Raw genomic sequence first — 27,250 nt, 5'->3', positions numbered from 1 at the left:
TTACTTAAGAAGGAAAAGCACTACAATAAGTAGTCATCATTGCTCTAAGACATATTTATGAAGGAAAACACATCATTACAATCTATCTTCTTCTGAGTCCGCATCTCTTTTTTCCTCTTATACCATGAATTAAAAAAAAAACACAAAATTGATTCTTTTTCTTCTTTTTCTTTAAAGGCTTAATGATGATCTTTTCCAAATTACAGCATTTGAATCTACTCATAAGAAGTCATCAGCATTCAAGATGGGTGGGAGTTCTTTGGATTCCATCAGAACTCCTGTGAGCCGAGTCCTAAACCACAGGTATCTGAGCTGAGACAGGTACTTCAAACAAGTGTTTGAAGTAACAAGTGAAAACATCCTGTGAATGGAGTCAGTGTGTTTGAGATGGTAGAGCCCCACAGGCACCACATCCTACCAAGCCCCGCCCCCATCATCTCTGGCTGCTCAGGATGCTCTTAATGCTCTCTCAACCCACCTATGCTTTTCACCCTACTTCTCTTAAACACTTTATTTCCTCCTGCTATAACCTCTGTGGAGTTTCCAAACACACATCTGGATGCACGTCTGAGGTCCAGTTTTTTGTTTTTTTTTTTCAACGTTTTTTATTTATTTTTGGGACAGAGAGAGACAGAGCATGAACGGGGGAGGGGCAGAGAGAGAGGGAGACACAGAATCGGAAACAGGCTCCAGGCTCTGAGCCATCAGCCCAGAGCCTGACGCGGGGCTCGAACTCCCGGACCGCGAGATCGTGACCTGGCTGAAGTCGGACGCTTAACCGACTGCGCCACCCAGGCGCCCCTGAGGTCCAGTTTTTAGTAGTCTGCAGAAATGTAAGGGGGAGGGAAAAAAGAGACACATCCAGTAAGATTTTTATTAAGCTGGTCTTACTCTGAAATTACTATTAGCTTCCTTCTTTCTTCCTTTCTCTTTTGATGTTAAATTAAATTATCTCTGCTTTTACAAAAACGGTGATGGCAGTTATTTTTGTTTTGTTAATGTCCTTAATTTGAAAAATAAATGTAGCTCAACTTATGTTGGTTACTTTTATGCTTGTATGTGCATTAGTACATGCGTGTTTAAGTTCAATGATCTGTGAAGCCCGGATGTTATGGAGCCATGATGTACTTGTTTCAACAGATGGTATCCTGGACTGGGAGACCACTTGGTGCAGAGAAAAGAACAGAAGACTCTGGAGTTGCACATACAGAATGTGAATCTGGTCTTGTGCCCCTGAGGAGGCACTAGACTCTGATCTTAAGCTTTGTTTTCCACACAGCTGGGGTGATAATAGCTACCTCAGAGCGTTGTTAGAAGATGAAAACTTCTAACATAATTCTTTAATTTTTTTAAGTTTATTTATGTTGAAAGAGAGAGAGGAAGTGGGGGAGGGGCAGAGAGATGGGGGGCGGTGGAGAGAGAGAGAGAGAGAGAGAGAGAGAGAGAGAGAGAATCCCAAGCAGGCTCTAGGCTGTCAGCACAGAGCCTGATGTGGGGCTCGAACTCACAAACTGGGAGATCATGACCCTAGCTGAAGCCAAGAGTTGGACGCTTAACTGACTGAACCACCCAGGTTCCCCTCTAACATAATTCTTTTCTTTTTTTGAAATTATTTTAGTGTTTATTCATTTTTGAGAGAGAGAGACAGAGTGTGAGCAGGGGAGGGGCAAAGAGAGAGGGAGACACAGAATCTGAAGCAGGCTCCAGGCTCTGAACTATTAGCACAGAGCCTGGCGCAGGGCTTGAACTCATGAACCGCGAGATCATGACCTGAGCCAAAGTCAGAAACTTAACCAACTGAGCCACCCAGGTGCCCCGCCTCTAACATAATTCTTAATACACAGTGAGTGCTAAATGAATGTTTGTTAGCTGACCTTCTGTGCCTCTTTTTCCCCCCTTACTCAGCACTCGAAGAATTAGGTAACAAATGCTCAGCGCATATATCAAAAACAAGAAAATGCAGGACTGACACAAGCAAGTGTCCACAGTTAAAATTAGTGAGGGAAGCCTTGGCAGAGACTGGTATGAAACTGCAGATTTGGGTAGGATTAATTCGGGAAGATTCCTTCCAGGATTGGGGTGAGTTTTGAAAGGCACCCATAGCATGTTGAGAATGAAGGTGTCCTAGAAAGGGACAGCACCTAATTCTAGGTTGAGCAAAGGGTGGGATATCCTACGAGGGATGAGAGATGGTTTTATATGGCACACAGGCATTAAACAACACATAATCACGAGTGAGAGTTATTCCCTGTGCAACTCTTTCAATCCTACTCACATCAAAAAGAAATCCTCAGTTTGTGCTAGACTATCTTTAACACTTCTGTAACACATAATAACCCATCTTCACAAAGAAGATCCAGCTGCAGGAACACAGCCATCAGGAGGCAAGAATGTCTTGATGGTTACAGATATTGTCTTATTTCCAGGTCTTTATTTTGTCTATCACCTTCTGTTTACATTGATGATATAAAAAAATTTTAAGTAAATTTAAATTTTAAAGGAAAATAAATTAAAAATACTAAGGTAATAAAACAGGTAGTGCATAGTTTAGAGCAAACAGTCGTAACAGTGGCCTTACAGTGAGTGAAATTTAGGAAACACTGATCTAGCCCATCCCTCTCATAAGGAAACAGACAAGGAAACTGAGGTTGGGAGGAAGGCAGGTACTCATTTCCAAGATTACATAGGTAGTTCTCCTTAGGACTGATGTTGGTTCTGCATGTCCCTCCTCATCTAACTCTGCATCAGACAGCAAATGCTAGTGTTAAACTGAAAGTAACTGAGTATAAAATACACAGCAGACTATGTGCTGCGGGTTGTCAGGAAAACACTGGTTCAAGAGGCTGCTGGGTATTTTAGGGGAGGCTTAGAGAAGGCAAAGACTTGTTTAGAAAGTCTAAGCCCATTCCCCATTCCCGAGGGCACTAAGAAATGTCTTTGAGTCAGCCCCAGAGATGGTAGTCCCAGAGAGTCCTCTGTAATGCCAGAGAATCTAGCAAAGATGGCTTGAATCCCAGCTTCTCCACCGGCAAGTATTCCACTCTACTGTACTCTTCACTCACCTGTAAGGATTTATAAGAATGGTAATAGCGAACATTTATTGGGCACATCATCTGCCAAGTCCCTTTGATGCATTATCTCACTTAATCCTCAAAAGAAAACTAGAAGGTAGTTATCATGCCCTCCACATGATAGATGAGGACATTTGGACTCTAAATGATTAAAGTGCTTACCAGCACCTCTCTAGCTAAACGTAATGCTGGAGTCAGATTCAAACCTGAGCAGTTTCAGTCCAGAGTCTGGCCTTAATCACACTCTTTTACTGTTAAAACTGAATGCAGATTAAGGGCTGGGACTCACCTAGCACAGCGCCTGGCACACAGGAAGTAAAACGTCAACGCCTTTCCCTCTCTCCCTCTCAGCCCACAGGTCACTGCTAGTCACTTCCAGTCTCGCATCCAGAACTTTCTCCTACAGGGCCTTGCCTGGGACTACAACTCCCAGGATGCACCAGGTGGAGGAGCTGGCCAATCAGGAAGCACATTCCCCGCCATTCCTTTCGGCCCCGCCCCACCTGCCGTCAGAGTTTTTGTGAGAGTTGGCTGGCCAGGTGGGTCTAGACAGGGTTGGTTTGTGGACAAAACGAGGTTACTGGGTCTCAAAAAATCCTAATCAGGTTTGGGGAGGGGGCAGGTGGAGGCTGTTGAAATTTCCAGGCTGCTTCAGACTCCGTCGGCAGCGTCCCAGTGGGCAGGCCCTAAGGGCCTGAGGTTCCTCACTGCCATGGGTTGGTTAGATCTAGAAGGAACTGATGGTTGGGTGGATCCAGGCAGTGCGGGTGGTCGTCCCAAAGCCAGGGTCACGCCGGGCGCATTGTACATGCTACTGGTCTGGTTTGGGAGCAGAGGGGTTGTGGAAGCTTCGAGGGGGCTATCTTCAGTCACCAAGTGCCGGCTGGGCAGGCCAGCGGCACCCGGGGACTCCTCGCGGGCGGAGGTTGGGCTGAGGAGGAGGGGGTGGCCTTTAGAACAAACGCTCTAGGGATGATAATCCCTCCTCAGGTTGAGGGCCAGAACGAACTGTGCCTCCAGGCCTCCTGCTTGAAGGTTAGCGCCTTAGGTGCGTTAGTGTCTACAGTATCCTGGCCTCTTAGTCCACCATTTCCTCTGTCCCTAGAGCCTGCTCACCACTTGTCTCTCCTGGGGAATGCCCTTTGACCGGCCTCTCCTTTTTCTGACCAATGGCCTAACCCATCTCTCCAGTCCAGTGGGGTCCAGCCCCAGCTCTGCCCCTGACCCCACCCATCCAGGGGCACTCAAGGACGGTGGGAAACCCGACCCTGCTCGGGGGGAGGGGGGCGGTCAACTTTCTCGGGCATATCTCTATCCACTTAGTTTCTACTTGTCTCTTGGTTTTTTAATTTAAATTTTTTTTTTTACAAACATTCTAAATTAGAAAAAAATTTTTTAATGTTTGTTTATTTTTGAGAGAGCAACAGACAGGGGAGAGGCAGAGAGAGAGAGAGAGGGAAACAGAATCCAAAGCAGGCTCCAGGCTCTGAGCTGACAGCACAGAGCCCAATGCAGGCTCTAACTCACTGAGGGTGGGATCATGACTTCAGCCGAGGTTGGATGCTTAACCAAATGAGCCACCCAGGCACCCCTATTCTTCATGTTTAAAGTTATTTCATCCTTTCCTTCCCCTTCCCTTCCCTATCTCTCCCTTCCCTTGCTTTCCTTCCCCTTCCTTTTCCTTCCTTTCTTTCCCTTTTCCCTCCTTTCCCTTCCTTCCCTTCCCCTTCCCTTCCCCTCCTCTTCCCTTCTTTTCCCTCCCTTCCCTTCCCTCCCTCTCCCCCTCCCCTTCCCGTCATCTTTCTTTTTCCCTCAAACATAAATCTTTTGATTTGCTATACCCAACCAAGTAAGACAACTACCATTCCCTTTTTGGCTTGTAGGGGCTTGTAGGTGGGTGCAAAGTGTATTTTATTCGTTGTTTGGAAAACAAAATTTTTATTTCTTTGTAGTGGCTCTGAAGTGAGTGATACAGGATGAATTTCTGGACTCAGGAGAAAGTAGAGGCAAGAAATTGACTTGAAGTTTAGTTTATTTTCATTATCTTGGACAAGCAGCCTGACCCATAATTACTCGCCTTTTACATTGCTGGAGTTGTGTGTGCTAATTGTGGGTTATTATTTCAAGTCTTTTTGAGACATTTCAGTGGCTAAGATTAGTTTTTAGTAAACCTGTTTATGTGTTTGTATCTGATGCAATTGGTTAAAAATATGTACTATACATGCAACATTGTAACCTGTTGATTTACACATTTCAATTAACCAGGATTTTTTAAAAAAGTGTATTGCCCTATGTCCCAAAATTAAATTAAAAGTGGCCATTTTACCATCTTGTTAGTTTATGAATTATAATTAAATCTTACTTTGAGTTTTACTGTGGACTTTATCCTTCAAAAATAAGTTAGAAAAATACACTGTCTTACATAAACAAAATTAAAGAAGGTTTTATATGACTACTTAATTCTAAGATAGTTTATAAGTGCTGAGGCTTTCTGAACAGGGGACATCTGCATTTCGGTTGTAAGGGTCCCATCATGTTATCTGGTTCCATTAAAGAAGAAACCTTATCCTATGAATCTTTGGAAAGTATGAACAAGTTGATGCATTACTATGTTAGAATTCTCACCATTATATTTGTTCACAATGCTTTCAGTTCTGAAATAACAGATTTTCCTTTTAGAAATACTTGAAAATTTGAGTGTTTTCAAAGTGCACATAAATGCCTCTGATTTATTCATCTTGCTTCTCTTTTAAAATCAGATGTTTAAGAATAATGTTACTGACCATAAGCTAAACATGGAAGCCATAATTAAAAACATTAACATGATTTCTTTGGAGTTGAAGAAGATGCAAGGTAAGTGTGAAACCACCAAATTAAAATGTTTGCATGCCGTAGTTATAAAACCAACAGTAGAGCCAAATTGTGCTTCTACAGGGATATAACTGAATTTTGCCTACTAATTAGGATTTCTATAATTTTCAGAAATGTTTACATTGTAATATGAACTAGATCTCTAAAGAAAAATTGTGTTTGAGAATTTTCCTGGGAGTTAGCCGACTTGAATTCCCATCCTTGACACTAACAAGCTTATGCTCTTGTCTAACCTCTCTAAATTTACTTCTCTTCAGTAAACTATTGCATGATGGTGTCACATTCTGCAACATTCATTGCCTCCATCCACTAATCTTTTTAAGCCCCTAAGGTTCCTTCTAAATTAAAAATTATGAATCTGTTTGATTCTGTGAGTTGAGGGTACTTCATTTTAAACAGATTCATAGAGTAGGATTAGACCTTACAGTTCATGATGTTTAGTCATTGACCTCACAGACATTCTCTTATTTTACCCCAGACATGTAGAATTTCCATGATTGAGTATTTTTAGGGACAGTCTATCCCTGACCAAATATTTCCTGTGTTGGAGAACCCCCTATCTCACCAGTTCAGCCTCTTCCTGTTTAGACAGTTCTTCCTTATGGACTAGCTGAAATCTGTTCCCCTCTTCCTTCCCCTGGTCCTATTTCTAAATGGGAAACTTCAGTAAATATTTAGTTATTCTTCTTATGATAGCTCTTGGATATTTGAAGATAGCTTCTCTGTAACTGACAGTTACAAGGAATTCAGCTACAAACAACAAAACACCACTTTAATGTGGCTTATACAGTAAGGAAATAAAAGGATCCAAGGTAGGGTAGCCCCAGAATTAATTCCGAATTTTAAAAGCTGCTAAGATAGAAAATGATTTTGTAGATGAGCATGTCTCATTCTGATAATAGATATTTACCAATGCATTCACTTATGATTGCTTTTTGTTTAAAAGAAAAAAAACACATAACAAAATAAGTGCCTTATACTATGGAAAACAATAAAATACTCCGTGATCATAAAAAACAAAAAAACAAAAAAAGAATTTTAAAGGCTGCTGCCTGTATCAGGTTCTTTCCCTTTTCCTGCTCTGTTATGTTCACTCTGTGTATCACTTCTAGTCATTACCTCCAGGTGTGGCCATCCACAGACACTGTATCTGCCCATGTCTCTATAAAAGCCTTTTCCCAGATCCCTTCAGCATGTTTTCCCTTTCCTTTCATGGCTGGATTGTGTCAAATGCATGTGCTTGCACCGGCCACTGTCAAGGGGAATGGGACTGCCAAGACCAGTTTGGACCCGTCAGGACTTACTGTTGGAGGTGGGGTGAGGATCACCTAAATGGAATCAAGTTGTGCCACCGAGAAGAAGGAAATGGTTGTTAGTCAGGCACCAAATAGTGAGTGCCTATTATGTTTTCTTCTGCGTGTTCTTCCTAGGGCAGCATTTCCCAGACTTCGATCTGTGAACCCTCCTGTCTCAAGACATATTAATACGTGTTGTGCAGTAAGAACAGAGTCCATGTTCTTAGGGTCAGATACATTTGAGAAGTGCTTTATGCTGTATATTTCTTTCCAAAATTCATAGTACAAAGGCTCTGAGGCATCTGATCTAAAGAAATCTGGTTGTCTTTGCTTCATTCATCATCTCTCGAAACCAATCTCAATGATACAGCAAGAATTTTCTTTCTAAAATGTGACTCATTAGCTCACTCTTGCCCCACAATAAAGTCCAGACCTTCTAGAATGGACTATAAGACCTCTTGAGATCAGGCCCCTGCCTACCTCTCCAGTATCTTATTCTTTTATCCCAGCACACTGTGCTACGGCCATACTGAACTGTTTGCACATCTACGCAGTTCCTCTTTTTTCGTGTCTGTATCTTAACAGATGCATCTTCTGAAATGCCCACTGCTCTACCCCCACCTCCACCCCACCAGGTTAACTGCTACTTATTAGTCAAGGTTACTTACATTGGAAAAACTTTTTTAAGCAAGCATGTTATCTCTTACCTTTTCATATTACCTGTCACACTGTGTTATAATTGCATGTTTACTTACTTTTCCTGTCCCTGCTCAACAGTAAGCTCCTTAAGGGTATTCCTGGCAATTAACACAGTGCCTTGATATAATAAGTTCTTGGAAATGTTTATTAAATGAATAATTGTTTTCTGGATGCTTGCCCTCATTTAAAACAGAGAAGCTTTAGGGGCACCTAAGTGGCTCAGTGGGTTGAGCATCCGACTTGGGCTCAGGTCATGATCTCACAGCTCGTGAGTTTGAGCCCCACGTCAGGCTCTGTGCTGACAGCTCGGAGCCTGGAGCCTGTTTCAGACTCTCTGTCTCCCTCTCTCTCTGCCCCTCCCCCACTAGTGCCATGTCTCTCTCTGTCCCTCAAAAATAAATAAACATTAAAAAAATGTTTTAAACAGAGAATCTTTAGATTTCTCTCCAACTTAATTATCTAATTGTTCTACTTTGGGGATTATTCTTTTGTGAAGTAAAATAGAACTAGTAAATATGATGGTTGTGTTCCTGAGAAGCTGTGGGGTAGGTCAGGCAATTAGGATATGGGGACTTGCAGAGCTAGAGTACTTTTGGGCGGACTTCTGGTAAACATGGAAGATTAAATGAACAACATTCCTTTCAGCCACACTTCCTTCTCTAAATAATAATGTCAGTAGCTGACACATAACATTTATTATAATCCAGATACTTTTCCAAGAGCCCTGTATAAACAGATTCAATTGTCATTACAACCTTGTGAGGTAGGAAATTCTACCATTGGCATTTATGGCTACAAAAACAGGTAGAGAAGTTAACTAACTTTCCCAAGGTCACACAACTAGTCACTAGTAAACTTGAGATTTAAATTTAAAGTGATTTTAAAGAGACAAAAATCAGCAAGGAAAAGAGCTCTCAAAAAAAGTTAATAGTGAAATAGAAAGCAAGTTGAGGTAAACAGAAAAGTCTGAACCCAAATGTCCAAAAATTTGAACTGTGAGCTGCCTGGGTAAAGCCAATGAACGACCCCAAAGACTCAATACATGGTGGCACCAGAATCCTCTGGAAGTAGGGGTAGAGGTGGAGCTAAGGACAGGAAGGCTGGTTAAATGTTTAAGAAGTTGTAGACCCCTAAGTTCTCTTCCCTTCTCTGCATAACTAGGCAACTGTTCCTTTTCTAGGACAAAAAACTTGAGCTTATTCCCTAAGAGGCTCTCTGGCCTGGAGCCACTAGCCACAAGTTGAAGGAAAGAGTATTATACTGAAAACAAGGGTATTAGGACAAAGTTTACATATTGAATTATAAGACCCTCTAGCTTTCTTTTCCCACTTGGCTACAAAACCTTGGCAGCCAGATTTATGCCCTCAAGCAGATTTTTCTCTCAGGAATCAGAGAGAAACAAACAAACAAACAAACAAACAAACAAAAAACAACTAAAGGTACTGATAGCAGAAGTTCCCCCCAACAAAATACCCAGCCAGCTCACCTCCCAGTATAGCCTACCATAGGCACAGAGTTTCCAGTAGTCTTTAGCGCCATAGTCTTAAATATGAGCAGATAGCTCTGATGGAATAGATACTTAATGGAAGCATCTAATATGAAAAGCAGAGACAAAGTCAATACATAGATTCAGTCAATGAGGAAGACACAGAAATCATGAAATGAGATGAAAACTCCCAAGAAACTGTCAATAGCTAAAGGGAAGTAAGAAAAGATGCTATGTCCATGGAACAGGAACATGATCCTAGGAAAAATAGTTTAGAGAAGGGAATTCTTGAAAATTAAAAGTGCGACAGTAGAAATAAATTCTGTAGAAGGGCTTAAAGATAAAATGAAAACAATCCTCTAGAGTGTAGAGCAAAACAATTATAGATGGAAAGTTATAGGGAGAAAAAATGATAAGATCAGTCAAGGAAGTTCAACATTCAGTAGATAGCAGTGTTAGAAAGGAGGAACACAGTGCATGGGGAGGAATTCATTAAAGAAATAATCTGAGAAAAATGTAAAAAGCTGAAGGAGAGGAGTTTCTATAATGAAAGAGCCCAACACAGTGGTTGAAAGTAGACCCCCAAGGTACAATACTATGAAATTTTGTTCTGGAAAAACAGATCCTTGAAGTTTCTAAAGAGAAACAATGATTAAGAACTAAAATCATGAAAATTCTCACAGCAACACTGGAAGCTAGAAGAAAATGTGGCAAGGCCTTTGAAAATCTGAAGAAACATGATTTCCAATCTAGATTTCTATAGTCACTATTAAGCATTGGTGTAGAGAAAGAAATTTTCACACATAAGTTTTCCGCCTTCAGGAAGTTACTGAGGTCTTATTCCATCCAACAAGGTAGCAGACCAAAAAGAGAAAGAAACGAAATTCTGGAAAAAGGATACTCCACACATGGGAGGGGTGAAAAGAATCTCTGGGATAGTGGTGAACGGAGTTGAGCAGTCCAAGAGAACAGTCAGTCCAGACCAGAGTAGATCAGAAGGCTCTAGGAGAAGATAGACTTTTCAACAGTTGGACAGCTAAGGTATCTGACTATACCAAAAGGAGATCTGCACAAATATATTTGGAATATATTTATGATAATTAAGTAATGAAAAAAAATTAACCGTGATTGGGTGGTACCATGCAAGAAGAGAAATGTACTGCAAAGTTCAGCCGTGAAGCATATTTATATAATCAAAAATTTTTAACCTTTAAATATTGAGCTAGCAAAAATTGTATTCTTAAGTACTCTCTAGGGGAGTGGGGGTGAGTGAAAAGAGCTGTATCTTAATCTTCTGTAGTCAGAAGCAGGTAGATAATACCTACAATTGAAAAAATAAAATATACATGTCATTTAGAGATACGGAGGCAAATACCAACCTGCCCTCAAACAAAGCCAGAAGACACTAAATACAGACACACACAACAACAAAGCAAGAAAAGCAATATAAGCGAGAAGAAAAGTTAAAAGTGGTTGCCTCTTGGAGATACAAACTATTTTTTGTAACATGCCTTATAGATCTATTTGATTCTGTATACATATATAGCATAAAAATAGTAAGTTTAAAAAAAGCATAAATCAAATGTGTATAACTCAAGTTGCAGTTTAGTAAGATAGTGTACAAGTTGAACTAAAGAGCCTGCTAGCTAATTTTTATGTCATGCTTATTTTATAGTACATAAATTTGACTTTGTCATAATGGGGCATAGTTAATTGTGGTCCGATCAATAATCACTTAGGAGAAAACTTAAGAATGAGAAATAGCTACTAAAAGTAATAATAGGGGTCCCTGGCGGGCTCAGTCGGTAGACCATGCAACTCTTGATCTTGGGGTTGTGGTTCTGAGCCCCATGTTAGGTGTAGAGATTACTTAAAAATAAAATCTTTAAAAAGAAAGTCATAATAGTTGTCTCTGATGTATGTGCTCCAAGATAGTATCTTCTATTATTTTGTTTTACACAGAGCTCTCCCAGTTGCTGCTTTGTGACCTTACTTTACATTTTAATCATCCTCTGAAGACAGATGACTTAGAGGAAACAGAAGGAAAACCGCCCCTCTTTGATGAATCTAAAATATCAGATGTGTCCTTTGCTTCTAACAGCTTTTCTGTCTGATTTCTTTTTGTTTGTTGTGAATTTATAACTATTTATTGTGGAATTAACACATATCGGGGAGAATTAAGTTTACTAATATATTTAATATGATAAAAACAAAATAAAAATATGAATTGTAAATAATCATTTAATATTCTTGAAGGCTGTCTTATTGTTTTAATGTTTCAAGGAATGGCTATTTCACTAGTGACAAGAATATAACATAGGAAATTGGCCATGGGGCATTTCTTATCCTTTATTTTATGCTTGAATTTGGCTCATTTTGAAAGAGAGTTAACCAAATTGTAAGCAGATGGAAACAGAGTTTGTATTAATCAGATCTCTCCTGGTAACAAATGCCAAAAACAGCTCAGGCTAACTGCAGCATTTATTGGGTCATGTGGTTTGGAAGTCCACATGGTTGAAATAGATTTCAGGGACTCTACTAATTTACCGCGTGTCTGTAGCTTGGTTCTAGTTCTATGCATTGACCTCATCCTCTTCTGTTATAGGCTGGGCTACATATGGCAGGGAGAAGAGGGTAGAGGCATGGCAGGCGACATGATTCACTACCAAATCGTTGCTTTGGAGTCTACTACCTCCTTCATTGTAGAGATTTTCAAGCATAAAGGATAGCGTACCGTAAAGCATGACGCAAGGTCAGCTCCCAGTGTCTGCTATTCTCACCACCCAGCTCCTTGTTTAACATAGAATAGGCACTAAATAAATGCTTGTTGAAATCCTCTTGAGTAAACTTGTATATGAATGCAGACTTTTCAGCTTTAGAACTCCCAAGCTGCAGATCCTAAACTGAGAACTCCCAGTTTGTAAGGATGAAACTTGATGAAGAAACATTATCATCATCATACTTGTTATCTTAGCAAACCATCAGTTTTACCCACGTGACTTCCAAGCCCCCTTATGTTCTATTAATTAGCTTATGAAAATGAACATGCAGGATACCTTTTGCCACTCGAAAACTCGTAGATGAAGCCGAGAAGGCAAGAATTTTTGTTGTTAATAAAAGTTGTGGAATAATAATCAAGGCCCCAAAGGGGAAAACATGAAGAACAACCGAGTGCCTGGTTTTTGTTGTGCTAAACACCTGCTACTGTGTGTTAAGTGAGATATGTAAGCTGAAGCCAAGAGCTGAATTGCTTCAAAGGATTTATAAAGCCTTTTTAGGAAGGATGATGGGAAGGGCTTTAAGGTAGAGTTGTCAGGGGATAAAAGAGATAGAAGAAAGGCCTCTAATAGGAAAGTCTGATCACATTTTTCTGTGTATATGCATTGCTCTTTCATCTTTGCAGTAAGACTTTGGTAAAACCCGCATCACTTGAAAATGCTTTTGGAGTTGTGGGAGGTGCAGGGGTGGTGGGGTGTGAGTGTCGGTATATGATGAACTTACATCAGATCTATTTGACACCCAAGCCTCATCTCTAAATGTAAAATGATTTCTTCTGGTATTTGTAGCTTAAGTTTTCTTTAAAACTAAAATGCAAGAGCAGGGCCTAAACAGAGTTAATAGTTTTAGGGACACAGAAGTAAAGCAAAAGGTAAATTCATTTTAATCCTAGGAAGTTATCCCATCATGCATTTACCTTTTCATAAAAAAGTACACAAAAATCCCCCCAGCAAAAGACATCAAATAAGAAAGAATGAAATAGTTTGAAGCCTCTTAAATTATTGCTGCCGAGAAAGTGAATTTTAGAAATTTTCAAATTATATATATAAAACCCATGATTGCCTCCGACTAACAAAGGTTTGGCTATAAAAAAAATCAGTTTATGTGATACCAAAAACTATTTGTTGCAGTGTCTTTAAACTTGCTCCAAATTATTTCTGTCACCGTGTAAACTACTGTACTTCGAAACGGGTATTCCAAAATACACATTTTTTAAATGAGTTATTACAGGCCCCTACTAGACTTCAAGTGTGAACATCATGCACTTCACAAACATTGAAGAAGAATAAATAAATTAGGAGATATTTGACAGTCTTCATTTCAAACACTTTTTTATGCGAAAGGTCAAAACGCTGTGTTCACGTTGAGGGGTTCGATCCAGTCCTAAGTGTTGGTCCCTTCAGCAAGGTTGACTGTTCTTCCCCTGATGGCAGCATAGCCAGGAGGAAGCTTCCTCGTCGGCTTGGCTAACTTGCTAGGGATAACCCGCAGAATGCGTTAACGTGCACTGGTATCTGGAGCCTCGGTTTTTCCCGTCAATGAGCAGAAGTGGCATTTTCCTGAAGTAGTCGATGATATCTGACACAGACAAAAAGTCCTAAAAATTCAAAATAAGGAGATAAGTCAACGTTGGAATGAGTAGAGAAGCCAAGCATTTGAATTTCACTCTCAGTTTGTTTGTTTTTTTTATCTGCATAAGATCCTACCTCTTCAGTTATGAGGATGGCGAGGAAAACTATGTAGAATTTGGCAAATATTTTCATGATTTCTCTACAGAACTTTGAAAAAATAATTTTTCAACATCCAACAAATTATGGATAAAAGACAATGTAAATATTTGTGTGTATGTATATATGTATTTTAACTTCATGGGGGTCATAAATATATAGGAGGTCTAACTGTGATACCTTTGCCTTAGAATTGCCCTGTTTGTGTTTTTGATTTTGGTTTCTGTATCCCTACTTCACTCTTAGTCACTAATAGTGGGAGGAGCTATAAGGAATCAGGAGGGCAGACAGTGTCCCCGTGTCTGGAGGTGATAACCTGTAGCATTGCACAACGGTTCCTGCATGATCTCTCTGCTGTGCCTTCACTGTCATCTCTACACTCCCCAGGACTCTGCAGCCAAGTCTGCACACCCATTGCCTTTATCACGTTATCCCTGATGGCCAGGCTGGAATACAGCCCATCGAGCCTCCTAGACATGGGTCAGAATCACATCGGGTCCCCAGACAGGATTATGCGCTTCCTCCAAGACCACTCTGCTGGATGCCGCCTTCCAGGGCTGCGGCCTGTGATGAGCACTTCTGTTTTTCCACACCAGACCGTCAAATTCTGGAGGGCAGACATCTATCTCTCTGCTTCTACAGCAACGATGCAGCTCTAGCCACACTGAACTAGTGATTGAAACATTTGGCCAGAATCACATGTTTTTTTCCACTCATTTACATGATCGTAACTTTGGAGTAGAGTCTGAGGGCTAGCTGCTTTCATCCTGGAAATGTTTGATTCGACTGATCCTCCTCTTGGACCTTTGAACTTAAAGAACATGTTTGGGGCTTAAGTTTAGCTGTTAGCTTCCTTGCAGAAGCAGTTTTTTTGATTACCATCCAAAAACTAATTAGCATAAACATTGACCAGAGGAAAATTTCTTTCAAGTGAGAAATGACCCAAGTATTGGATTAATCACCACAACAAGAATTCCATTTTTTTACTCTTTTCCAGATGTCAATTTTAAAATACAGCCTTGTAAATACGCTGCAATCTTACATTAAAATTATGTTACAGAGGTGAATGAAAGAGGGGGCTTATCTCTGATACCATCTAATTGTATATTTTTTTAATTTAAATGTTAATTTTTTTAATTTTAAAACTTACACATGTGATTTTAGACTAGTTGGAATAGAAGATATAAGAAAGACTCCATGGTAGAGGTAGCTATTGTTACTTTGTTTTATTTCCTTCCAGTAAAGGAAGGGCTTCACCAATGTGATTTAACTCTGTAAAGTTGCAGGAGAGTAGGAACCCCCAAAGAATGTTACAGCAAGTTTCCGTAGAGGTAGGTATGCAGAATAGCATAAACAAGGATTTGGGTACATTTTACAACTGAAATTCCTTACCTCTTTACCTCGGAGTCCAGTTCCCAACAAGTAAACTTGGCTTTCCTCTTGGTAACGGATCTGGATGTTGTAAACTTTATCTTTGTACAACACCATGAGGACATACGGATTGGTTATTGTTTTTTTAGAGCTGTCTCTGACGAGAAAAGTGCCATCCTAAAAGAATAAATTCTTATTATTACATGAGCAATAAATGGCAATACTTCTGTTGCCTGTAAGAGCAGTAGACAAGCCTCGAGAGATCTGGAAACTTACCAGTTGCCAAGACAGTGAACATTTAGTGCCCTGAACCGTTACAGCCCCATGTGTCACAGATTTCTTGGTTGTCAAGAGGCAGCAAAGATTGTATCAGAGAAATTTCCAAATTCCAAAGAGACTTTTTGAAGTCTCCTGATAAAAAAGAAGTCGCTTTTTTTTTTCAGTTATAAAACAAATTATAGGTGGTTGAGTGGACAAAGGGCCAGACAAAATAAGGACTTTATTGGTTAACTAAAGATTTATCTTCCTACTCCTGGGAACTAATTCTCTAACCCTTACTTTCCACAGCCAAAGTCAGAAAACACCCAAATGCCTATGACATTCATCCATTTTAAAACCTCGTGATCTCCACATAAAATGTTCACCATTAAATATCTGAACATAAACAAATGTGAACTGTCTTGTGTTCTTATCACCTTTTTTTCCTATTTACTGAAATAGTGTGATTTGTCCTGTACTTTAAAATGTCATTCCATAAATTATTGTGCATAATACTAATACTGTAAAGATCTAATATTAAAATAGGATTAATTAGTAAGGCAGTGTTTAAACCATTCCCTGCTTTGTATACTGAATCATGATGGCTTTAAAGAGCCTTCAATCTGCAATAATGGCTTTCCTTTGTTCTTCTTATTCCAGTTGAGTAAATTCCATTCAGAATATCTTCTGTTCAACAAATACACCTGTGGACCAGTGATTCACAGCCTAGAATTTAGAATTTAGCGTTTTGGAGACCCAGAACCCACACAAAATGCCTGACTAAATAAATCAGAATCTCTCCAGGTGAAATCCAGGAATCAGAATGTTTAAAGTTTCTCAGGTGACTTAAATGTGCAGTGAAGATTGAGAACTATTCCTACAGACTCAAGATGTGAGAGATGAAGGATCTTTGCTCTTCTTTCTCTGATAAATAGATTTAAGGTTAAGATTCGGTGCCAGATCACAGGAAATCTGGTTAAGAACAGCTAGAAATTTCTAGGGGAAAGGGCAAAAACTTGCTGCCGCCTGTCTCCATAATGGATCCCTTCACATCAATGTGGATGGCAGTTGTATATTAAAAATGAAGATGCTAACGGTAAGATGTTAGAAGTTTGGGGGAAAGGACCTCCTTTTGATAAGGTATGCTTCCTGTGACAAGACAGATGCTTTTTGTTAATAGAAGCTCCTTGGATTCTGCCAGCCAAATGACTGCCTTAATTTAGATTTTTCCCAGATCCTGGGAATCATTGCTATGGATGCTGGTGGGTGTAAATCTGCTACTAATGGGTCCCTTTGGTATAACAGAATGAATATCACCTAGCAGAATTCCTAGCCCATAATTGGTGCTCAATAAGAGACAGCTCCTTTTTTCTCCTCCCATTAATATTTATAACTACTTAAAAATAAACTTTGGCACAGTACCTGGTTTATCTTTCTAAGAGCAGCTTCCGCCTCTGGTCGGGTAATATAAGAAACGTACCACTCTTCATTTAATGAGTTCTGAAAATGTAAATTTTTAAAAACTGAATAAATTTTGCAGTTATATGTGTAAGCGAAAAGAAAAGCCTCCAAGTAATCATTTTCATAAATCACCACCTCAATTCCATGAGGTTTGAAACATTTGCTTTCTTAATTTGAATATAGAATCACTTAGGTGGGGCTAAATAGAAGATATTTTCCATGAACTGCTTTTTATCATGGTTGTAAAGGTAGTTGTGAATAAGCATTCCATATATAATGGAACCTTTAATCAGGAAAGATAGAGATGTATAATTTCTTCAGTTTACTATAGTATATTTAATAAAAAATTGGGGTTAATGAGCAGTTAAGTGACTTACTCAAGGTGATAAACTAGAAGACAAATGAAGAATAGGATTATTTTTCTCGTTAAATACAAAGCACACATTTGCTATTGGAAGAGCCTGGAAAAATACCAAGGAAAAAGAACATATTTTTCATTTGGATCCTCCCCTTTAATTTTTTTTTTTCACTAAAAAAAAATTAAAGGTAATTTAAATAATAATAAAAATACAAAGGAGTATACAATGGGAGCTTTGGTTATTTGCTGGGGAAAAAATAAAATAACACGAAAACATGTACTTTATTACCTCTTCTTCCCCAGGAGACCGTGGTCGAGGTTTGTTTGGAACTGGTAAGGAAAAGTTTCTGCTTTCAGTTCTGGGAGGTGGTCTATTGCCAAGGCCTTCAAAAGTATAACATTTTGAAAGTTAATTTGCTGTAAGCTATTTTTCATTTTCTGTCATCACACATTTCCCCCCTAAAATGCCCTTGCAATTGTTCCCAGCACTTTAGAAACACTTTAAAAAGCCATAGCTTCAAAAATAATTTTCACCTGTTCAAAACCACAAGGGCAGGGGGCCTGGGTGGCTCAGTCGGTTAAGCGTCCCACTTCAGCTCAGGTCATGATCTCACAGTTCGTGAGTTCCAGCCCCACACTGGGCTCTGTGCTGACAGCTCAGAGCCTGGAGCCTGCTTCGGATTCTGTGTCTCCCTCTCTCTCAGCCCTTTCCCCCGCTCGCACTCTCTCAAAAATAATAAATAAACCTTAAAAACACACACACACAAGGGCTGTTGGCTGTGCAGGCATTGTTCTGTAGACATACCAGTGAAACTTTGAGAATAGTTCCACAAATGTGAGTGATTTCTTACACGGGAATGTTACATAATATAAAATAACTAGTCCAGTAATGAAAAAGTCACCGTAGTTTAAATATAATCATCACATTTTTCAGATTTTACAGACTCCAGCAATCCAGAAGGGGTTCCCAACCACTGATAGGATGATAATGCAGTAATAAAGATGATTATGTTCTCATTGTTTACACAAAAAGAAATGTAAATTACCTAAGACAAAGTGAAATTACCTTGAAAATACTGTCAGTTTCTAGAACCAGTTTGCTACCTACTGTTCTTTACTGAATTTTCTAAAGAGGTAGAAGTGTTCAGCTCTCACAGAAGCCCTTACCAACTACCTGATCAATGAGGAAGCCTTTGTTAGGCACCTGTAAACTTCCCTAACATGGTATTTTCTCGTTTACGGTTCCCCGAAACTTTCTGAGGGTGTTTCCTAAACTCAGGAAAGGTTTGATTGTGTTGATTTGTAATTGCCAAGTCTGTTTTCTATATGCCAGGACGGCTGTTAAGAACTGAAAAATTGTGTGAGCTGAATGTTCTCTGAATTATTCATGTGTCATTCATTCATTTATTCAACAAATATTTTTTCAACACTATGCTGCCCAGGCCTTGAGTAAGGCACCCATGGACCCTTCCTTTTATCTTCACAGCAACACCACAAGACGGGTATTCCCTTCTTTTTGAGTATGAGGAAACAGAGAGTCTGAATGAATTGTGTGCTCCTAGCGGCAGAGTCAGGACTTCAACCCGTGATTCCCAAACATTACTGGGCATAAGAATCCCAGGGAGAATTTGAACCACCCAGTCTGCATTTGACAAGCACTCCAAGTGGTTCTGCAGTGGGGTTGTTCTGCCATCCACAATATGCCTGCCCGGGTTGCTGAGTGAGGAGAATTACATGGGAAGGGCTGAAGTGCCCTGAGCCATACTCGTGTAATTGTTTACCATGGCGTTCATTGCCTCCTTCTAAATAAGCAGATCAGATGGCCCTGAACTGTTGATCTTCCTTCTTAAGCCTCCCATGGCCTAAACAGATTTTCCCTATCCCCACCTTCACAGTCCAACATGGCAGGGGCTTTTATATTGTGTATTGAATGAATGCAATAGTTAACAAATATAACCAAAGCCTATCCTGCATGGAATTATTCTCTTTCTACTTCTGCATTTGCAGGTCAGCACCATAAAGTCATATTTGCAGCAGAAAATATACTACTTTTTATTGCATCCACACACTGCCCTTACTATTGAGATCTTCAAGGGAGCTGGAGTGGGTTTTTGGGTAATACACAGACCATTCTTTATCTTTCTAACACTGGAGCAACCAATGGAGAAGACTGAGGACCAGGTGTCCTACCAGTCTTAGGGGAAAAAGGATCAATTTTGATTAAGGTAAGCATTCCTCTCCAGATCATATTACTATATTATTTTATCAAGAATCCCCAACACCAACCCTAAAACTGGGTGTCTGTGGAACTTACTTTGAGAGACACGGCTATAAGTGAAGTGTCTGAAGCTTAGATGCCTGCAGAAGCCAGGCAAGTAACACAATGTGGGTTCACAAAACGCAGTGAGTTGTGGACACTATGGAAAACTGAGAGACGTGAGGGCAATGGCAGAAACCACATAGTAGTCACTATACCCTCAAATGCTTAGGAAGCATTAAAAACATAATGGATTTCATTGGTGTCAGCAATAGGATCTCACACATACATGGGATAATGTATTCAACTGAATGTAATAGATGTGCTCCTAAAAAAAGTCTTCACTCTTGAGCAATGATTCAAGTACTAATATGCTTTTCTATTTATAACACACACCGGTGTTCTTATATGTGTACTATGACCAAAAAGGGGGGAGAGGGTTGTTCCTCACAGCATTTAAAAAATTTTCAAGTCAACCTTTATGGGGGCACCTGGGTGGCTCAGTCACTTAAGCATCAGACTTCAGCTCCAGCTCATGATCTCACAGTTCATGAGTTCAAGCCCCATGCCAGGCTCGGTGCTGACGGCTCAGAGCCTGGAGCCTGCTTTGGACCCTGTGTCTCCCATCTCTCTCTGCCCCTCCCTCCCTCCTTTTCTCTCTCTCTCTCTTTCAAAAATAAACACAATTTTTTTAAGTCAACCTTTAAAAATCAGGTAATTTCATATTAAAAGCCACACTTCCAGTATTTCTTGAAAAAATAATCAGAAAATCTGGCAACGCTAGGCAAGTTTCCTGGAATGAAGAAAATCTATTTACTAGAGCTGGGTAACTTTCCACAGTCATTTAACACTCGGTCATTCAAGAAACATTTTTAAAAGTCCCTAGCATGTGCCAATCACTTGCAAGTCCCTAAGGCTAAAACAGAAACACAGTCTAGTCCTACCTTGTAGGCCTTTGCTGCTACTCAAAGTGGTCCATGGACCAACAGTATCAGCATCACGAGAACTTGCTAGAAATGCAGAATCTCCTACCCTACCCCAGACCCACTGAATTAGAATCTACATTTTAACATGATTCTCAAGTCATCTGTATTCATACTGAAGTTTCAGAGCACTGTCAGCAAAACTTGTCATGGACACCAGAGAAGGTATTATTAACAATGCAGCTCCTCATCCAGACTTACTGAATCAGAATCTTGGGGGGGGGGGGTTCATTTTCGTAATCTGCATTTTAAACACGGTCCTCAACACAACTCAAGGGTGGACTCATTATAGAAACCTAAAACTACAGAGCAAGCCAAGCACTACCCTGAGCACCATGTAAAAAGAGCAGGGAGGAAAACCTCTATGTGGGAAGATGAAGGCCAAGGCTGCCTTTCTGAGGTGGGGTGTGTGTGTGTGTGTGTGTGTGTGTGTGTAGCATCCTCACATTCCAACAGCCCTTGGCACACCACAGAAACTGAATTAAGTACTGAGTGAGAAAACAGATTTTCCAGCTTTTAGGAAATAACCGAACCTTTGCCCAAAGGCTTTGGGACAGGTTAGGAATCCAGTCATGGAGGCATGTTGCCTGGAGTAGGTCACTAGAGCCCAGAGTACAAACCTTGAGAGAAGTATGGCGGCAGGGAGGCACTCTGCGGAAAACCACTGTTACTGCGGAGACAGAAAAGAACTGAATTGAGTTGCGCTGGGCTGAAGAGGCTGATGGGGAAGGTGGGTTACAGAAACCCGCCGACAATGCTGCTTCCTTCATGACTACGGCCAGTTCTCCCTGTAGCTGCGGCAACTGAGCAAAGAGGAGGGGCTGGTGGGGCACATCTCACTACTACCCCAAATTCTAACGGACTCCACCAGCCAAAACAACATAACCTGTAAAGGGTATTGGAAGGTTGTTTTTAAACTTGGCTATTGTTTTTAAAGTTGGGCGCCTGGGTGGCTCAGCTGGTTGAGTGTCCGATTTCAGCTCAGGTCATGATCTCACAGTTTGTGTGCCCTGAGAAACACTGTTGCTATTGAGAAAGTGGGCCTGTGGGGACAGAGCCTGTGCAGTGAATTCGCACATCAGCTAGGTCCTTGCATCCACTATCTGGATGAACTCCAAGCACCTAAATTAATTGGGTTTCTCGAGTGTTCATTTTAATTCACCAAGTGAAAACATTCCCTTGAAACCCTGCCCAAGGGTCCATTCTGCCTCGGTGACCATGGGGCAGTCAATTCTGTATGCCTCCAACCCCAAGCTCAGAGACTCCAAGAATAGCAGTGGATGAACATGTGTGGGTCCTTATGCTCAGTTTGATTTTGTTCCTGAAGACCCAAAATGTTCTGGCCTGACTACCACTGGCTCATTTCTTTCTTTCCCAACCCACCAGACATTAGTTCTTTTGAGTGGACCTGGGGGTGATGTTAAGTTAGCACTGAATGACGTTACCACAGACCTTTCAGAGAATGCTCCAGGCATGTGAGGTGATGGGAGGGTGTGCTTGGGCGATAGCTTGGCAGATCTGGAAGGAAAAGTATTGGAGCTCATGGAGAGCATTGTGGGCTGAGGCAAAGGTCTTTGATGCACTGCGGGGGAAAAGGAAAAATTAAACAGCTTGTCAGCATCCAGGTGTCAAAGGAACATTCCAGAACTGCTCCCAAGTTAGAAACCGCTAGTCCACAGAGAGATAGAAAAATCCAAAAGATCCAACATAATTAGGAAGTGGTACAATGGAATCCCAACCCCAGGACTTTTCTAGATGACTTACTACCTTAGAATGCATTAAAATGTTGCCATTCTATATCATTCTCTATAATATGCATTTATTTTATTTTTTCATTTGTGAAACACTACCTTGGCAGAAAATTGTCAGTTGGAAACCATATGAATTTCAGAAATGATTCACAAGTTTTGTTTTATGTAAGCCAAATTTTATGCTATCTCATTTATCTGCAGTTAGTGATCGTCTCCTGTGTTAGAAGGCATAAATATTAGCAATTTTTCTATCAAGCCATATATGCAATTTTTGATTTTGCTGTACTATTAAGTCATTTGCACCATTACTTATGAAAGTAACAGTTCTCTTTGGGAACCCAGACGATTCCATTTTATTATTGTTATGCTGTATACCAACTGATCTATGTCTACTTAACACTAATTTAACAATTATAATTATGTCTATGGGGCTTCTGTACTAAATAATTCCATGTGAATTCTGGGCAGAAAAATGAAGGAATGAGTTATAAGTTATAAGAAAGCTTTTCTGAACATACCGTCATCTTCATCCTGGTAAAGGGGGAAAAAAAAAAAGGTATTAACCTATCATCAAAACACAATTCCTAAAAGAATTGCATTTCTCAATCACATAAATGTCTCTGTTTCTTTCTTTAGTAGTTGTATGTCTCCATAATATATTGTGGAGAACAGTAGAATTTGCTAAGTGGTTCATAATTTCTTAATACAAACAATCATTAAGGACACTCTAACCTGAGACTCTCCTTACACACTTAACACAAAATAGGTTCTGAGGTGCCCGAGAAGACCTAAAGACACAGTAAGGATGGCAGTATCTACGATGTACCTCAAAGATTTACACACGATATCTCATCCAATTCTCCTAGCAACCCTTTAAAAATTCAACATCCTCTTTGTACAAATGGAAACATGGTGCTCAGGAAGGAGTCCTAACTTGCCAAGGGTTACAGAAATGGATTGGACACCTGATATGTCTAACCCAAGGCTCAGCCTTCTTTCGGCCACTCCCCTTAAAAGCAACTCCACCTTGCATATCATGTGGCTTACAAGGCGTGTCTACATTGCTCAGCATTTATCTCCAGGCAACCTGCGAAACAGGCAAGAGAGGAGCTATTTGCTAGACTCTCCAGATGAGAAATGATGTTTGGAGAGGTGAAACGATTTTGCCATTGACTAGCAGGCCACACCTGTCAACCTGGACTTGTTTTGCTAGGCCAGCACACTGGAAAAGAAAGACCACCTTATTCAAAGTGTTGTTGCAAGTATTAAGTTGCTTATTACATGTTCCTGGTATATGTGGAGTGGTCAGTAAAAGTTTGCTGTCATGACTCCTACCATTGAGACAAGACAAGAAGGATCACAGCCAGAATCACTCATCCCATTTGGCCAACTGGGAGTCCCAGCAAAGGGCTGCATAATTAAACCCACATGGGCTCAGGGAATGATGAAATCCCTCTTTAACACCATGGCAACCATATCTTGTTTCTTTCTGCAACTCTCAGATTCTCATGGCATGAGCATCCACCCTTCCCAACCCTGGGACCCTCAGGAATATAAATTTACCTTCACTTACAATCTTGTCCCCTTTTTGTCCCTTTGTCCCTTGGCTCTGCAACCAAGCTGTTGTCCTTGCTGTCCCCATAGGGTCACCCACCTGCCTTTGCTCAGGACATTCCTGAGGCTGCAATGCATCTTGGCTTTCTCTTAGGATGATTCTATTCTGTGCTCTCCCCATCATCCAATGACACCATAAATCTCACCTCTAACAAGTCACTTCTACTCCTCAAGCCCCATGGATCACTTTCTTCTCTCCACCTCTGGAGCTCATCCCATGATCACATGCTATTGTGTGGGGGTCTGTTGTGTGTTGTGTGTGGGTCTGCATGTCTCTCATAGCTTAGCACTTTATCCCAACCAGCAGAGTATCTAGCACAGAGCTGCAAGATAGCAGGCACTTGTGGGCTGAGCCCTTGAATAGTGGCAGGGATGTAATCACCTTCAGAGCGCTTATAGCATAGAGGAAATCAGACAGACCTGGATTCCAATCCTGACTACTTACTAGCTGTGCAACTTGTGATGAATATCTCACCCCTTCTGAGCTTCAATTTCCTCATAGTAAAAAAGAAATAATGATTCTTCATAGGGTCGTTAAAGGCAAAACATGTGTGAAGCTGGGATGACCAACTGCCCCAGTCCCTCTGCCCCGCCTGAGACCGATGGGGTTTCTGGGACATGAGATTTTCATTGCTAAAACTGGACATAAAACTTCCATTGCTATTTCCCAGGCAAACAGCTCATCACCTAAAAGTCACTAGCTTGCCAACGTGCACTTAGCAGGAATTAAATAATTGGTATTACCTCACTTGTTCAGGTCATGGACTTATTAAAAGGGAAAACAGAGGCCTTGTCAACTTTGCTGTACGGCCCAGACTCTTGGGCACCCCTCCTTTTATCCTTCCTTCCAATCACTGTTACTTTATCTTGTGAATTACCACCTGATGATGGGGCTGCAACCAACCCAGCCACACCAGGAGCTCTTAAAGGAACAAGAGCTAAGCAGTGCAGCACTGTGGGCAGGTGGAAAAGATGGAGACCCCACAGGCACCACTATTTAAGGGCCTACTGTGCGCAGGCCTTGCTCCCTGTGCTGGGCTTCAATGAAGTCTGAGATGGGCATGGCCCCCACACCCCACAGAGCCTGCACTGATTTTCCCTGTGCCAAGCATTCACCAAATAACATTTTGTACTTACATTCTCTCTTCTGTCGGGTCCCCATCCATGCCTGAAATGAATTAGGGCAAAGAAAAAGGACTGAGCATGAAGAAGTTTCAGCAAGCCAGCCTCAGAATATAGATGGTTTCACTTACTCTAATAATGAGAAATCAAATCCACTGAGCTGTGATAAAATGAGAAGACAAACCCCCAGCAGAAGAGTAGGGGAGCAGAAGTGGAGGGAAGGTTTGGTGACTCAATGTTCTGTCACTATTGCGAGCTGAGCTAGGCAAACCTTTATTCTTTCAGCTACCGCAGCAAATAATTACATATATATAAAAAAGGTTTAGTCAGCAAACTAACTCTTTAGCAGCTATTAAATTTCACCGAGTAGATGTGTCTCCAAAAGCAAATGAAAACATCTTAGGTAATATTCTCCTTTGCTGATGTTTTAAAACAGCCATCTCAGGGCTCACCCTTCGGTGAAGGGAAAACAGCTGGAAAATGCTAGTGCTTTGGGACTTTTCCCAGATGCACGAGCTAGTCAGACAGATTTGGTGACCACTGCCTTAGAGCTATGGCAGGCAGCTGTATGCCTGGGCCCACATCATGTTCGCCTCAGAGAGGGGGATGAGAGAAGGAATATATATGTTGATCATCTCCCATCTGTCAGATGCTTCATATGTCGTCATCCCATAAAGCATTTATTTAAAATTTTGATATTTCCTTCATGATTGATATTTTTTACATACATTGCAATTTTTAAAAATATTTCATTAGAGGCACCTGGGTGGCTCAGTTGCCTAAGCGTCTGACTTGATTTCAGCTCAGGTCGTGATCTCACCTTTTGTGAGATCAGCCCCACGCTGGGCTCTGTGCTGATAGTTCGGAGTCTGCTCTGGATTCTCTCTCTCTCTGCCCCTCCCCCACTTGCGCTTGCTCTCTCTCCCTCTCTCTCTTTCTCTCTCAAAATAAAGAAACTCAAAAAATATTCCATTAAAATATTAACTTGATGACTGAGGGTTTTTTTGTATTTTTTTGTATTTTTTTTTTAACGTTTATTTGTTTTCGAGATAGAGAGAGACGGAGCATGAATGGGGGAGGGGCAGAGAGAGAGGGAGACACAGAATCTGAAACAGGCTCCAGGCTCTGAGGGTCAGCACAGAGCCCGACGCGGGGCTCGGACTCACGGACCGTGAGATCATGACCTGAGCCGAAGTTGTACGCTCAAACGACTGAGCCACCCAGGCGCCCCTGAGGTTTTTTTTTTTTTACTACCCTCTAGCCCTGACTCTGATTTAATCATCACACTAGCCAAGCAACACCAAGTTTGAATCCTGATGGGAAAAACAGAAGCCTTGGCTATGCCCTTGGTAAGTGGTAAGGTTAGGCCTGACCCCAGATAAATTTATGCCATTTGGTACATAGGTCCCAAAAGACTTTATAGTAAATTTAGAAACATTAGAGCCGACTTCAGTATTCTAACATTATAAAATGTGGTTGAACAGTGGAGAAGACACAGTGACTTAAAAACTTCTCCCAATTATTTCCTGTTTGCTACTGTCTTGAAAAATAAAGTGGAAGGTTCAGTTCCCACATACTGAGATGGAAGGAAAACACGAGCATGGTTTCGGCTGGTTGAGGAGAAGTTCTCCACAAACAGCAGTCATTCCCGTCCTCCTGATGGACCATCTCTCCACTCCTTTCTTTGCTAGATCACTATCATTTGTCTTCAGAGGGACCCGGAACTTTACATCCAACCTGAAAAGCCAGAATGCCTCAAGCCATAGCAGCCAACAGTCCCCTCCTCGCCAGGAACACCTGTGATGTCCAGTTCCGTTATAGGCTAATACCAGGCAAATTACTGGCATCACCAGTCTGAACGACAAACTCAAGCAACGGAAGACAAGTACCTTGGCACAGGTGGCTTCTTCCCTGGCAGGGGGCTACCTCTGTCATGCCTTTCAGTGGCTGGCGGTAAAGGAGGCTTTTGTATCTTGGGTAAGTGCTCCCCGAGAGGCCTGCAGAGTTGAGAGAAAGGAGGTGTGGGTAAGAAACTGAACTGTTTCTACAGCACATACCGTGTACCCTCACATGGATGCAACAAGGCACCTTACCTTCCCACTGGAGCCGAGGGCTGTAAAACAGGAGGGAAGACATGTGAGTGTCCTC

At 41.0% G+C, this 27,250-nt stretch overlaps 2 protein-coding genes across 2 annotated transcripts in view; one reads left to right on the top strand and one right to left on the bottom strand.

Moving 5' to 3' along the window:
- The first annotated feature begins 5,830 nt into the window (after window positions 1-5,830).
- On the top strand, window positions 5,831-11,659 carry CA1H5orf58 (chromosome A1 C5orf58 homolog). Its single transcript, XM_030327733.1, has 2 exons — window positions 5,831-5,924; window positions 11,385-11,659. The coding sequence occupies exons 1-2, from the start codon at window positions 5,831-5,833 to the stop codon at window positions 11,534-11,536; spliced, it is 246 nt and encodes an 81-aa protein (XP_030183593.1). The 3' UTR covers window positions 11,537-11,659.
- Window positions 11,660-12,034: 375 nt separating this feature from the next.
- The window catches only part of LCP2 (lymphocyte cytosolic protein 2), a 36,993-nt gene continuing 21,777 nt past the window's right edge, over window positions 12,035-27,250 (bottom strand). The window contains exons 11-20 of the mRNA XM_030327724.1: window positions 27,196-27,215; window positions 26,992-27,099; window positions 25,118-25,148; window positions 22,885-22,897; window positions 22,068-22,197; window positions 21,236-21,285; window positions 17,665-17,759; window positions 16,979-17,056; window positions 15,320-15,475; window positions 12,035-13,797 (exon numbers count right to left, since the gene is read on the bottom strand). Of these exons, the coding sequence (XP_030183584.1) occupies window positions 13,675-13,797; window positions 15,320-15,475; window positions 16,979-17,056; window positions 17,665-17,759; window positions 21,236-21,285; window positions 22,068-22,197; window positions 22,885-22,897; window positions 25,118-25,148; window positions 26,992-27,099; window positions 27,196-27,215 (804 nt within the window). The 3' untranslated portion in view covers window positions 12,035-13,674. The remainder of the gene's footprint in view (window positions 13,798-15,319; window positions 15,476-16,978; window positions 17,057-17,664; window positions 17,760-21,235; window positions 21,286-22,067; window positions 22,198-22,884; window positions 22,898-25,117; window positions 25,149-26,991; window positions 27,100-27,195; window positions 27,216-27,250) is intronic.

This window comes from Lynx canadensis, chromosome A1 (assembly GCF_007474595.2).
Source record: "Lynx canadensis isolate LIC74 chromosome A1, mLynCan4.pri.v2, whole genome shotgun sequence".
NCBI lineage: Eukaryota > Metazoa > Chordata > Mammalia > Carnivora > Felidae > Lynx > Lynx canadensis.
Note: the sequence above shows the minus strand (reverse complement) of the source record. Positions and strands in the feature narration are given on the sequence as shown.